This window comes from Rhinolophus hipposideros, assembly GCF_964194185.1.
Source record: "Rhinolophus hipposideros genome assembly, chromosome: X".
NCBI classification, from domain to species: Eukaryota; Metazoa; Chordata; class Mammalia; order Chiroptera; family Rhinolophidae; genus Rhinolophus; species Rhinolophus hipposideros.
Genome location: NC_138046.1, coordinates 56,790,417 through 56,804,174, shown reverse-complemented (window position 1 = coordinate 56,804,174; position 13,758 = coordinate 56,790,417). Strand labels below are relative to the sequence as shown.

The 13,758-nt window shown below is 38.5% G+C and overlaps 1 protein-coding gene across 5 annotated transcripts in view; it reads right to left on the bottom strand.

The window, feature by feature from the left end:
* SYTL4 (synaptotagmin like 4) overlaps nucleotides 1–13,758 on the bottom strand; it is a 76,254-nt gene that overhangs the window by 20,877 nt on the left and 41,619 nt on the right. For all 5 annotated transcript variants that reach the window (XM_081043272.1, XM_081043268.1, XM_081043269.1 and 2 more), the window contains 9 exons: nucleotides 12,032–12,211; nucleotides 11,564–11,779; nucleotides 11,317–11,426; nucleotides 10,990–11,092; nucleotides 2,489–2,590; nucleotides 1,943–2,018; nucleotides 1,577–1,667; nucleotides 1,358–1,461; nucleotides 747–845 (listed from right to left, as the gene is read on the bottom strand). In XM_081043272.1, the coding sequence (XP_080899398.1) occupies nucleotides 747–845; nucleotides 1,358–1,461; nucleotides 1,577–1,667; nucleotides 1,943–2,018; nucleotides 2,489–2,590; nucleotides 10,990–11,092; nucleotides 11,317–11,426; nucleotides 11,564–11,779; nucleotides 12,032–12,141 (1,011 nt within the window). In that variant the 5' untranslated portion in view covers nucleotides 12,142–12,211. The remainder of the gene's footprint in view (nucleotides 1–746; nucleotides 846–1,357; nucleotides 1,462–1,576; nucleotides 1,668–1,942; nucleotides 2,019–2,488; nucleotides 2,591–10,989; nucleotides 11,093–11,316; nucleotides 11,427–11,563; nucleotides 11,780–12,031; nucleotides 12,212–13,758) is intronic.

The following is a 13,758-nucleotide window of genomic DNA, read 5'->3' as shown; positions in this document are numbered from 1 at the left end:
ACACTGGCTAGCAGGGGACCGTTACTAATTAAAACAAGGTGCCTTGATTATCTGTGGGTTTCTCTTATCCACCCTATCCCTATCAAGACCTACAGAGAGAAGTAAATGGGTCAGAACTGGGGGGGTACCCCACCAGAGGTAAAAAGACATCTTCCTCTTGGGTAGTGATCAGCTCTACAAACCTGTCATTCTCTTCCTATGTGTGTGGGTGGGAACAAACTCTAATCACCCTGGTTCCTGACTCTTGTTACCCCTAAACATCAATCATCATACTTATGACATAACTAGGCCCTGATTCTTAAGTGTCCCTTTAACTTCATGATTCTGATTAGTACTGCTGCTCCTTAATCATACCCTGACGCCAATTAACCCTGCTAGGGCCCTTCGCATGCCACTCACTGCCCTTGAATGTGAGATTTGGGGAGGGCTCTGATGAAGAAATCTGGATCTTGTTCACTTCACAGCCTGGATAACTCTTTAGGGAAGAAGTCACGGGTTACTGTTCACAAAACTGAGAAAGCACATCTCTGGCCCTAATTAGACTCTCTAGGGCAGAGGCTGAGGAAGTCACCTAGCTGTGCACTAAGCAACTACAATCTAAAGTGAGGACAGAAACAAATGCATCTCATTGACCTGGAAGGAGTGAGTAGGATGATTTCCCCAGCTACTGACTCTGCTCCAGGGAGGCACTTCCTTCCTTCCTGGTACCCCAACGTGTCTATAGCCACAGAACTAATAGAACTTACCATGGAAGAGCCACTTCGCAAGCTGCTTCTGGCTAGCTTTTGGCGATGCAACTTCACCAAGTGGTCAATGTCTTCTTCTTCTTCCTCCTCTTCCTCTTCCTGGAACAATAAATAGAGATTCAAAGTTAATAAAAATAAGAAAAAGTTCAAAGACTAATATCCTTCCTGTAGTAGGAGCCATAATGGTTGCTAAGCTCTGTGGTGTCATGTACATGTGTACACACATATCCTTATTTTTATGTTCCCGCATTTCAGGCTTCCAAACTATATTCCAACCATCTTTCTCAAATACCAAAGAATAAGATAAGAATATCTCTTTCCCATTTGACTGCCCCAACCCCCCATCCCTTTACATTTTAATCAAAATAAGAATTTATTTGAACCCCCAACTGTATATCAAGCAATGTATTAGAACATAAGAGACAGTGAAGACAATCTTTTTGTTTAACCGATTCAGCAACCAGATTTACTTTAGAAATGTGGGGGAATTAAGATTCATGTTGCTTTTTCCTAAAGAACTAAACATGTTGATTGAGAGTATCAGGTACTAAAGTCAACTCTAAATATATAAAATTTCACATAATGACCAAGTGAAATGCAAGGGTACTTACCATATCCACGCTGAGGCCTGGGACAGATTTGCTTCTGTCTCCCAAGGATCCACTTTCATGCCCCACATCTTCCGGGCGAAGATCAATCACAGATTTAGTGTATTCTGAGTGGAAGACCAAAAACCCAAATCAAAAGAGACCTACTCTTCTCCATACCAGGAACCCATCAAGGGTATTCAGAACTTCAATCTCAAAAGGCTATAATGGGAAAACAGCTACCTGAAGGCCTGAGGATTTTTCTGGTGTTCTTCTTGAATATCATGTCACCCTCATCGACCGATACCACATTTTGACCCCCAGACTGAGTTTCCTAGGAAATGGAAAGGAACTGTTGGGTAGGTGGAAGGATGGAATAAGGAATGATAGCCTCAAGAAGAACAAGGCTCAGACTTACACTAAACTATAGCAATCTTAAAGGAAAGGTTAATCTTAGGGATTTAATTTAATACTAGGAAGCAGTCCAAAACCTATTTTCTCACATTTCAACCAAAACCTTAGCAAATGCCCCCAAGTGAATCTGAACTAAAATGTGTTTAGTTGAATTCTTGATTTAAATTCAGAAAGAGAAAAATGACTCAAGTTTACCTTTCCCACTTGAGATTTGGGGGCAGACATCTTCTTCCATTCTGGAAAGTGACCAGATTTATCCAGAGAGTCTCTTCTGGAGGTAGATACAGAAGTTATAAAAACAATCACCTCCTCCCCTTCCCCTTCTATCTATGGACCCGAACTCTATGGAAGGAGAGCCACTGGCTTGGGGTCATTGTAGTAACCAAATCTAGAAGATAAACATCACATCAGATTTACCTTGAAGGAATGCAGATGATCAGATAAGCAACTGTGCACAAACACAAACACTCACACCCGCATTTCTATAGGACAGCAGCACCAGTTGCTACTGGTCCAGGAAGAACCCTCCAAGGCGTAGCAGCAGCCTGTGGAAGTTGCATGCTCCAGAAGGAAGTGCTACTGAAACACTTGTGGCAAGGTCAGAGAAAAGACTTCATGAGACTTGCTGAAGAGAGAAGTTGGGTACACTGAAGGCACAGGAGCCCTGCATCCTGATGCTAGAGAATAAAATGGGAACTCAGGTCGAGCAGAGGCACAGGGACTGGGGCGGGGGGATCTCACCTGGACGTGCTATCCGAGTCAGCCGTGTAGCTATCCAGACTCTCACGCTCAGCCTCCAGTGCATTCTTTCCACTTTTCAGCTTGGGCACTTCAAATGGCACACTAGAATAAAACCCAAGAGCCAAGATATAAAGAAAGTGGGCTCTCCTGCTGGGAGTCAGGCTTCCTGCCAACCTATTTACAATGGTAGCCTAAGTAATCTTTCTAAGATAAATATATACTTAGAGTATACTTTAAAAACTGTTCAGCGGTTCCCCATCGCTGTTGGGATTGAGTTCAAACTCCTCAGCATGCCAAGAAAACTCTTATGACTTGACCCTTGCTCACCTCTTCAGACTCATCTTTCCTTCTCGACCTTTCCTTTTACTTTACATTCCAGAAAGATGAAGTTCTTTTGGTTCCTTGAATATGACATAGCCCTCTCTCATCCCTCTTTTCTCTGCTTGGGATGTTCTTTTCACAATGGCCATTTTTCATCTGGCTAAATCGACTACTTCAGGTCTCTCCTTATATGTCAATCCCTCCAGATCTCTCTGAGCACGCCCCCACTTCAAGTCTGGATTAGTAACCTTCCTCATGTATATAATTATTTGCTTATGTCTTTTAAAGAAATGATTTAATTTGTTCAATAATTTAAACAAATGACTTGTTTAGTGTCTTTCTCCATTAGACTAAGTTCCATGAGATCAGTAACCACATGTCTTGTTCACTATTGTGTTCCCAACACCTAGAAGAGAAAACAGCATAGAGTGGCCACTCACATATTTGGTGACTGAATTCTTGATTAAATGCTCTCTTGGTGGGGCTTAAACTATATACATAAATAAGCAGTATGTTTTGAAGACAGTATTCAGAAGACCAGAATTCTTTTTCAGCTTAATGAAGGATGACCTCAGGAATTCAAAAAAGCAGCCCTCATCTCTAAAGGGAAGGACACAATTCCTGGGCCCCTTACCTCAAGGAATTTGTGAGAGCAGCAAGAAAAGAAAGAAAAAGAAAAAAAAAAAACATTCTTCCTCAAGTACCTCAAGTAATTTCACTAAGTACCTCAAGTAATTTCCAGGACACCAAACTCTCCTGGTCCTCTGACCTCGCGTCTGCTCCTTCTCAGTCTCCATTACTGGTCCTTCCTCAACTGCTAGACCTCTAATCTTTGGATTGTGTCCAGGCTTATTCCTTGGACTCCTTCTCTTTACTGTCTAGAATTATTCCTAAATGATCTTATCTAGTCTCATGGCTTTACGTATTCTTTATAAACTAATAACTCCTAAATGTATCTCTCACTCAAATGTCAGACTTATATTTCCAAGAGCCTACTTGACATCTCTGCTTGGATGTCTCAAACACAGCAAGTCCAAAACCAAAGGCCTAATCCTCCCCCAAACCTACTCTTCCCTAAATTTCATCAAATGGCAACTCCCTCCTTTCATTTCTCAGGTCAAAATCTTAAGAATCATCCTTGTCTTCCCTCATTCTCTCACAATACAAATCCAACCTGTGAGCAAATCTCCTTGGCTCTGTCTTCAATGTATATCTAGAATCTGACAAGTTCTCGCCCCCTCCCACTGCCATTACTCTGGTCCAAATCACCATCATCTAGCTCCTGGATAACTGTAATAGCCTTCTAATTGAACTCCCTACTTCTGCTCTTGTCCCCAATCTGTCTTCAAAACAACAGCCAAATTAAGTTTTAAAATATAAATCCAATATTGAATTACCACATGACCCAGCAATCCCACTCCTAGGTATATAGGCAAGAGAACTGAAAACATATATCCACACAAAAACTTGTACACAAATGTTCATAGCAGCAGTATTCACAATAGTCAACTGGCAGAAACAACCCAAATGTCCACCAATGGACGAATGAATAAACGAAATGTGGTCTATGCATACAATGAAATATTACTGACAATAAAAAGGAATGAAGTTCTGATACATGCCACAACATAGATGAACCTTGAAAACATTGTGCTAAGTGAAAGAAGCCAGACACAAATGGCCACATTTTGTATGGCCCCATTTATATGAAATACCCAGAAGAGGCAAATCCAAAGAGACAGAAAGCAGGTGAGGGGCTGGGAGAAATGGGGAGTGACTGTTTTAATGGGTACAGGATTTCTTTTTGGAGTGATGAGAACATTCTGAAATTAGATAATAGAGACGGTTGCACAACATTCTGAAGTACTCAAAGCCACTGAATTGTGTACTTTAAAAATGTTAAAATGATGAATTTCATATTATGTGCATTTTACCTCAATGTAGAAAAGAAAGAATATCATGTCACTCAGAGCCCTCCTTCTCACTTGGAGTAAAAGTCAGAGTCTTTACAAGTGCCAACAAAGTCTTACATGATCTACTTTTCATCCCATCTCTGTCTTCATCTCCTACCATTCCTCCCTTGCTCACTCAGCTCCAGATTACTCAGACGTGCCAAACACAAACTCACCTTAGGATCTTTATATCTGCCACTTTCTCTGCCTAGAATGCTTTCCCCCAGATACTCTCAGGGTTTGCTCCCTCATTTGCGTCACTTTTTGCTCAAACATCAATTTATTATTAAGACTTTTCCCTGGCTATCCTAAATAAAACAGCATATGTACACACTTGCTTTCCTGGCACACCCTATCTCTTTAGTCTACTTCATTTTCTCCATAGCACTTGTCAACATTTGATATACAATATGTTTACTTGATTATTTACTGTCCATGTCCCCCAACCCCAAATTTAAGCTCCCTAAGCAAGGCACTTTGTTGTATTCACCAGTGTATCCCACTGCCTAAACCAGTGCCTGGCAAATAGTAGGCATTCATAGATATTTGTTAACAAATGAACGAATTAATAAATGAACAAAGACTGAAGTAACGAATATCTGTATCATAGATACTCATCTCTTAGGCAGTAATAAAGAATAAACTTTCTAAGTTATCAGATAATGTTTGAGATTTTTCTGAAAACCAACAGTAGTGTTTGAAATCATAGGTCATGCAAGAGGTGAAACAGAGGTCATTTCTTAAGAGATATATTAGCTTTATAGTTCAAGACACAGCAGGGAGCTTGATTTCACTTTTACTTCAGAATAATTTTCCCCCCTTTGCTTCAAAGAATAAAGAACCCAAAGTGGAACCATTCCTCTAGAGAGCTAGTTTAACAATGGTTCATGGAGAGTGTTTTCTGCTTGTGTTTTTTCCCTAACCATTAATACGTACAGATCCAGAGCTGATATCAAATCAACCCTAGGGTAGAAAAACAATTATTTGACATCTGTGCAGTAAAAAATAAACTAAGAGATGGGAGTCCTGGGCTCTAAGTATCTGTATCATCTCAGGTAAATCACTTATCCTGCCTTCTTTTCTGTAAAAATAAGGGGGTTAAATTAGATTATCTCTGAGGCTCCATAATTTTATGGAGAAGATCATTTATGGCCACTTAGTCTGTTTTCATGTTTAGGATAAATAAGAAGTTTCTGGGTCCAATGAGTAAGAGGTCATAAACAGCCAGAAGCAGTATGTTTCAGAAATTACATTCTGACTGATGATGTCAGATCTGTTAATCAGATTCAGGACATAAAAATCATTCTTATGCTTATCCACAAAGGAAAAAGGGAGCCTCATCACCTAGAACATATGAATAACCCACCCAACGCTGTGTGGGTAAAATCACAGTACAGTAAGTCCTCACTTCCCATCATCGATAGGTTCTTGGAAACTGACTATTAAGTGAAAACGATGTATAACGAAACCAATTTTACCACAGGCTAATCGATATAAACAAGAGTTAAGTTCCTATGGCATATTTTCATCAAAAAAAGCAACAAACTTCTAAATAAAGACCCAAAACACGTTTAATATTAAACACTGAAATAAATATGAGTTATGCATACATGTAAGAAAGATGAATACAAACAAGTAAGATCATTATTTTCCAATCAGGGTCACAGTTCAGGGTCACAGGTGGCTGGAGCCTCTCCTGGCAGCTCAGGGTGCAAGATGGGACCCACCCTGGACAGGATGCCTTTCGATTGAAGAGGCACTCACACACACACCCACTCCCACTCCCACTGGGACCATTTAGACACGCCAATTAACCTGCACAGGTTTGGGATGTTGGAGGAAACCAGAGTACCCAGAGAAAATCCACACAGACATGGGGAGAACATGCAAATGCCACACAGTTGCCCCGGCTAGGAATCAATTTTTTCTCATCAATATTATAATGAAATGATGCTGAAGAAAATGATCTTATTCAAGGACCTGCTGTACATACATACAAAGAAACACCTTACAGATATTAAAAAGAATGAGGTAGACCATTGGTGCTGACATGGAAAATATTGAAGTTATGTTTTTCTATAATTTTTCCTTTTACACCTTGAGTTATAACTGACATAAACTGCATGTTTAAGTGTGCAATTTGATGAGTTTTGATGCATGAATACACTCGTGAAACATCACCACAATTAACTTTCCTTGTGCCCCTTCGTAAGGTTTCTGTCACTAAAAGTTAGTTTGCACTTTCTAGAATTTTATATAAACAAATTTTTGCAATATGTCCTTTTGTTTGGCTTCTTTCATTCAGCATGATTATTTTGAGATTCATCCATGTTGTTGCATGTATCAGTAGTCCTTTCCTTTTCAGGGCTGAGTAGTATTCCACTATATAAACAAACCTTGATTTATCCCTATTGATAGACATTTGGGTTCTTTCTAGGTTTTGGCTATCACAAATCAAGCTGTTATGAACATTCATGTATAAGTCTTTGTATGGACATACGCTTTTATTGCTCTTGAGTAAATACCTAGGAATGGAATGGCTGAATCACAAGGTAGGGATACACTTAACTTGTTAAGACACTACTAAACTGTTTTTCAAAGTGGCTCCAGTGCTCTGCCAGCAGTGTATGAGAATTCCAGTTGCTCTACCTCCTCGCCAACAACTGGTATGGTCAGTCTTTTTAAATGTTAGCCATTCTAGTGGGTATACAGTAGTATCTTTTGGTGATTTTAATTTGCATTTCTGTAGTGATTAACGATGTTGAACATCTTTTCATGTGCTTATTTCACATCTGTATATTGTCTTTGGTGAAATATTTGTTCAAATCTTTTGCTCATTTTCTACTGCATATCTGTGGTATTGAGTTTTTAAAGTTCTTTCCCTTTTACTTTCTTTTTAAGTAATGTGCATGTAGTATGACCCTCTTTTTTAAAAAAAGACTAAAAAATTAAGAATCCAACCCATATATATACACTTAGATAGTCTGATAGTCCATACACCAAAACTATTAACAGTTATCAACAATAATTGCCTGGGGCAGAAGCAGTATGGTTACTTACTTTATGTATTTCTATATTTCTTCTCAGCATCATATAAAATGTGATAAAGTTATTTGCCTTTGGGTGAAGGAAAGTTAGAAAAAAAACACACAAATAAAAAGCCAAATATTCACCAGCAGCAACCAAATGAAGAAAGAAGTAAAGCCTCAAGTCATAAAATTTTTAAAAATTATGGCTAAGAAATCAGAAGACGGATTTAGCTCAGCAAAACTCCTCTAATGTGGAGATGTGCAGACTAAGTGAGTAAGTAGGCAGTCCTGTGATAAGTCAAGGAAAACAAAGTACTCAAGTAGCCCCAGGTATTCCTGGGGGACCCCAACAGAGGCAGACAAGGCTGTTGGGGTATGTCACCTCTCAGGGCACTGGTATGAGCTAGAGGACACATCCAGAGTGGATTGAGTGAGCTGGGCCATTTTAGAGAATTTCAGGACACCAAAACCCAGGACCCCCACGTTGCCTTTTGCGCCTCCCGTAGGGTTACAAAAAAGAAGTATATAGAAAGCAATATTCTATTCTTAAACTAAAGTGTAATTGGGTGTGGGGAAGAGACAAATTGTTTCAAGTTGAGGTGAGAAGCCTGTCAAGAAGAATTTACACACACTATATCACAGCAAACAAAAGATATGGGCAGAACTCTCTATGTTAAACATGAATAAAATGAAAAGAAATGATCTAACAGATACATAAATATGCCATGGATGGGGGAAATAGAAACAACTTGCAGAATGAACAAAGAACCCATTCTGGAGGAGAATATAACCCTAGAAAAATAAGTAGCTTTCTTCTGAGTCTTTTACACTATACAGGTATTTGGTGAAAATATAGATTTGATGAAGTGCAAGAGCTCAAATAGACGATGATAAAGCAACATAATTAAAGGAAAAGAAAGACTGAGAGCACAGAACAAGTTAAAACCTAAACAAGATCATTCATTCAAATAAGAAAATTAGATAGAGCAAAAAGGAAGGGAGGGAGGGAAGAAGAGAAGGAAGGGAAGAAAGAAAATGGATGAAAATCAAAGTAACAACACCGAGAACAGATCTGGGCTAATCATGGTTTTAATTGTTTTCATCTTTCTCTTTTTTCTTTTGCATTTAAAAGAAAAGGACTGAAATGGAGGATAAAGAAATACAATGTCCCTGGGGTGGAGAACTTAACTAATGAAAAAGAGTTCAGAGCATATGGTACAGAAAATTTTTTCCAGTAATGAAGAAATAATTTATCAAGTATACACTGCATATTAGAGAAAAATGATACACCACTGAGATTATGTCCTTGTTAAGTTACTAAACTTCAACAAGAATTTGCCAGGCAACTGCACACACACACACACACACACACACAGTATGAAAAAAAACACAAGTGGCTAGCTGGCCTCAGACTTCTTCACAGTTACATCCAGTGGCAGAAGACAATAGGCTAATGTCTACAACTTTCTAAGGGAAAGAAAGTGTGGCCCATAAGCATAATATCCAGCCAATATATCGCTCAAGTATAAAGGCACTAGGCAGACATTCTTAACATAAATGAAATAAAAATAACACCTGCAAGCCCTTCTTGAAGGAACTTCTCAATAGTAAAATCCAGACAATTAAGAAATAAATCAAAGTAAAAAATTCAGAAATATAGAGAAGCCCAGGTACAACACCTGTTATAAGCATACAATTCTTTTAAATATGAACTTAAAACTAAAGACATGGGTAAAACAAGCAGATGATGTATGATGATAGCATAACCAAATGTAAATGCCGCAAGTCCTGACAAAGTAAAAATAATTTGATTAATAAAAATTGGGAGTAGGGGAAAGAGTTGGGAGGAAGTGTAAGAAATCTAATCTCCTCCTCTTTCACAGCAGAGAATCCACTGACGATGTTTAATATTGAAACAGGCAGATTTTTAAAAATGACTAAAAGATTGTTTGACCTAGCAACTGCACTCCTATGTATCTACATAAGAGAAATGAAAACATTTGTCCAAACATAAAACTCGTAATGAATATTCATAGCAGCATTACTCATAAGAGCCCAAAAGTGGAAACAACCCAAATGTCTACAAACAGGTGAGTGGATAAACAAATGTAGTATCTACATACAATGGAAATATTATCTGACAGTAAGAAGAAATGAAGTACTGATACATGCTACCGGCATGGATGAACCTTAAAAACATTACGTTAAGTGAGAGAAGACAGTCACAAAGGACCACATATTGTGTGATTCCATTTAAATGAAATGCCCAGAACAGGCAAATATATAGACATTGAAAGTACATAAGCGATTGCTTAGGGATGGGGAAGGACAGGTTGTGGGGAGTGATAGCTAAAGGGTTCAGGGTTTCCTTTCAAGGTGATGTAAAGTTCTAAAATCTATTGAGGTAACAGTTGGACAATTCTGTGACTATACTAAAAATCACTGCATTGTACACCATAAATGAGTGAATTGTATACTATGTGAATTATATGTCGAAAAGGTTGTTAACAAAAAGACATTAGGAAAAAAATGACTAACTGCTCAATGTTTTCATGATATTTTTTCTTAAGCTTAGGGGGATGCTAATGACTAGTATGTTTTATGGTAAAGAAACATTTGTTTGAAGATGAGCAATTCTTCAACTTTATTTCAGTGTTTTATTCTGTTAAGTTCAAGTAAAATTAAACAATACTTTTAATTTATTATTGTCCTATATTACAAAGTTTTTTTCAATCTATCCATTTACCCATCTCTCTCTCTCTCTCTCTCTCTCTCTCTCTCTCTCTCTCTCTCTCTCTCTCTCTCTCCATATACATATATATATATATATATATATATATATATATATGCACAAATGACATCTGAAATAATTTTCACATAATGTGAATACTGGGGTATTAGGAATTTAGGTGATTTGTTGCCTTCTTTATTATTTCCTATGCTGGCTAAAATTTTAATAATGAGTATGTGTTATTTGTATTTGTCTTCAAATTGCCCTTATAAAGTAAATATGCCAAAATGTTAATGTTACATGTGGGTAGTAGGATTAAGAATATTTTTTCCTTCCTTCTTAATTCTTTTCTGTACTTTCCAAATTTTCCTATAATGAACATCTATTATTTTATAAACAGAAGAAAGTAAAACATAATAGAATTAAAGGGATGTGTAGCATTTCTTTAAATGATTGCTTGGTTCTTACCTGGACACCTTCTGTTGTTCCTGAATGATCTTTCTTCCCGGCCAGACATCACCCATCTGTGACTGATGAAGGAGGGACTGTCCCACTGTCTCTCTTTTATTCACTTCAAGACAAACAAAAGCATGGCAGAGTGGTGGTGACGATGGAGGAAATGGAAACACAACACTTTTGCAGAAGGGATGGCAACATAATCTTTTTATTTCCCACAAACAGGCTGAGCCCATGGAGGTAGGATGCTACCAGGAAGAGTACACAAGGGTTCTACACCAGAGGTTCTATCACTGAGGTAAAATACTTCAAGGAACCACCTCCAGAAAGATCCAGTACCTGCAGGTTTCCGGCGCAGGGACATCCTGATTATCTCACTGCCCGTGCGGTAAGCAAAGCGATTCACTTTCTGGTCATAAAACCAGTCTCCAGTTGCCTTCTTCAGCTCTCTGGGAAGGAATAAAAGAAAATGGCAGATAGATAAAGAATGGCCCTTATCATTCAACCAGCAAGGGCTCAGGGGAGAAATTCTCACCACAGCCAGGGCCTCATTTCCTCTCTCTACTCAGCCATAGGTGACACTCACATCTCCTTGGCGCACACTTTGCACCTCCAGGTACCATTGCTTTCCTGGATACGGCAGTCCAAGCATACCAGGTGATTACAACCCCGACAAGTGTTGGTCTTAGGAGTCAAACGACCCAGGTTCTCCTGACAACGGGCGCAGGTCCAATCACTATAGTGTTGGCTGCCCCTCTTGGCTCCTTTCCTTTTAATCTCCAGTAACTCATTCTTCAATCGCCTGCCAAGACACAAAAGAGAAGTACAAGTGAATTCGGGAGCTGCGTAGGTTACATGAAGAGGGGTTGTGGGGTAGAGACAGTAAGACTATTCAGTTCTGTGAAAGCAACAACCTCAGAGCCCAACCTGACCCAATGAGGAGTTGTAAACCTCATACACAAGTTCCTTTGAAACTCAGATGAGAGGTACAAGGAAAAGTCCGGATATCATTGGTCAATGGCCTGGGAACCCATGTTTTTTCTGGGACTCTTACCTAATCCTTTTCTCATCTGCTTTCTGGAGCTCCTCGTCTCTTTGTAGAACACTAAGGATCAAATCTCTTTCCACCTCAGACAGAAAAGAGAGGTCAAGGATCTCCGACATGACTTATTCTATTTTTTCTTCTACTCTTCTTTCTGTGAAGCGACCAGACCAGGAGAGCTACCAGAGTTGCCTGAAATAAGGTAAGAACTAATTTCACACAGATAATTTACTCCAGTATAGGCCCACAGCCCTAGTGCCTTTCAATAGGCTACTTTCCCCTTGAGCCAGGCTAAAGAGACAATGTAGAAGTATCTGACCTATTTAACATTCCTACTCCCATCTGAATCCTACCCTGAAAACGAAGAGGCTTTCATTTTTCAAGAAGAAAAACTTATTCATGACTCTGGGAAAGGGTTGGGAAATTTCAGCATAAGCATCTTGGTTGGGAAAGAGCACGGAATAGCTGAGTCAAATTCCCCCTCTACCAAGCAGATCCTCAATCATCCAATTTTCAATACATTAAATGTTCTCAAGTCCCAAGTCTATTAATGCAAATGATCAGACAGCTAGTCTCTGTAATAGAGGAGAAAACCACATGGGGACTCCTGCCTGGTGAAGTCCATTTTTCCTTTCCAGACCAGTTTTCATGTTCCCAGGATTCAGTCAGCTTTCTGCTATCGTGTTTCCCAGAAAATAAGACCTAGTCAGACAATCAGCTCTAATGCGCCTTTTGGAGCAAAAATTAATGTAAGACCCGGTATTATATTATATTATATTTATTACATTACATTATATTACATTACATTACATTATATTATAAAGACTGTGTCTTACACTAAAATAAGACCGGGTCTTATATTAATTTTTGCTCCAAAAGACACATTAGACCTGATTGTCCGGCTAGGTCTTATTTTCGGGGAAACACAGTACACCGTAAAATTTCCATCACCCATTCGATCTCCCAAACTTCTTATTGCTAACACTACATCAAGAATATTTTCACTCATTTCACACACATTTTTTGACCACCTACTCTGACAGTCATTGTGCAAAGTGCTGGGGATACAAAGATGAGTAAAACAGTTCCGGTCCTTGAGAAGTTCACAGAGTAGTAGGGGAGACAGACACACATAAATACAATACAATGTACTAAGTGTTATCAGAGGGATAATAAATTAAATGCTATGGAACTTAGAGAAGGTAGTGACTAATTTTATCTTGTATAAACAGGGAAGAGAGAGAGCTGTATACATGGAAGTTTTCACAGAAGAGGTGGATTTTGCCTTATAGAACAAAGTATATGTTTGTTGGTTGGGGAGAATGGTAGGAGAGACAGGTCAGGCCAGGTTATATAATTCTGAAATATTCTTAACAATTAAGAATTTTAAAAAATCATTATATAGATAATAGAAATTCATCAAACATCTTTGTTGATGTCTTGTTTTTGATGTTAGGAAATCACATGATCAAATTCATTTTACAGAGATCACCCTACCTATACTATGAAAGCTTAATTGAAAGGACAGATTGAAGTGCAATTTGGTAGTACAAAACACTTGTAAAATATGCATACTCCTTAGCCAAGAAGTACGACTTCTAAGAATCTGCTTAATAGAAATATTCACACAAATATGCATGCAAGGGTATATGTATAAGAATGTTACTACAACATTATTTATAAGAGAAAAAAGTTCCTTAACAGAGGAATCATTAAACCAAATAATAATTCCATATAAC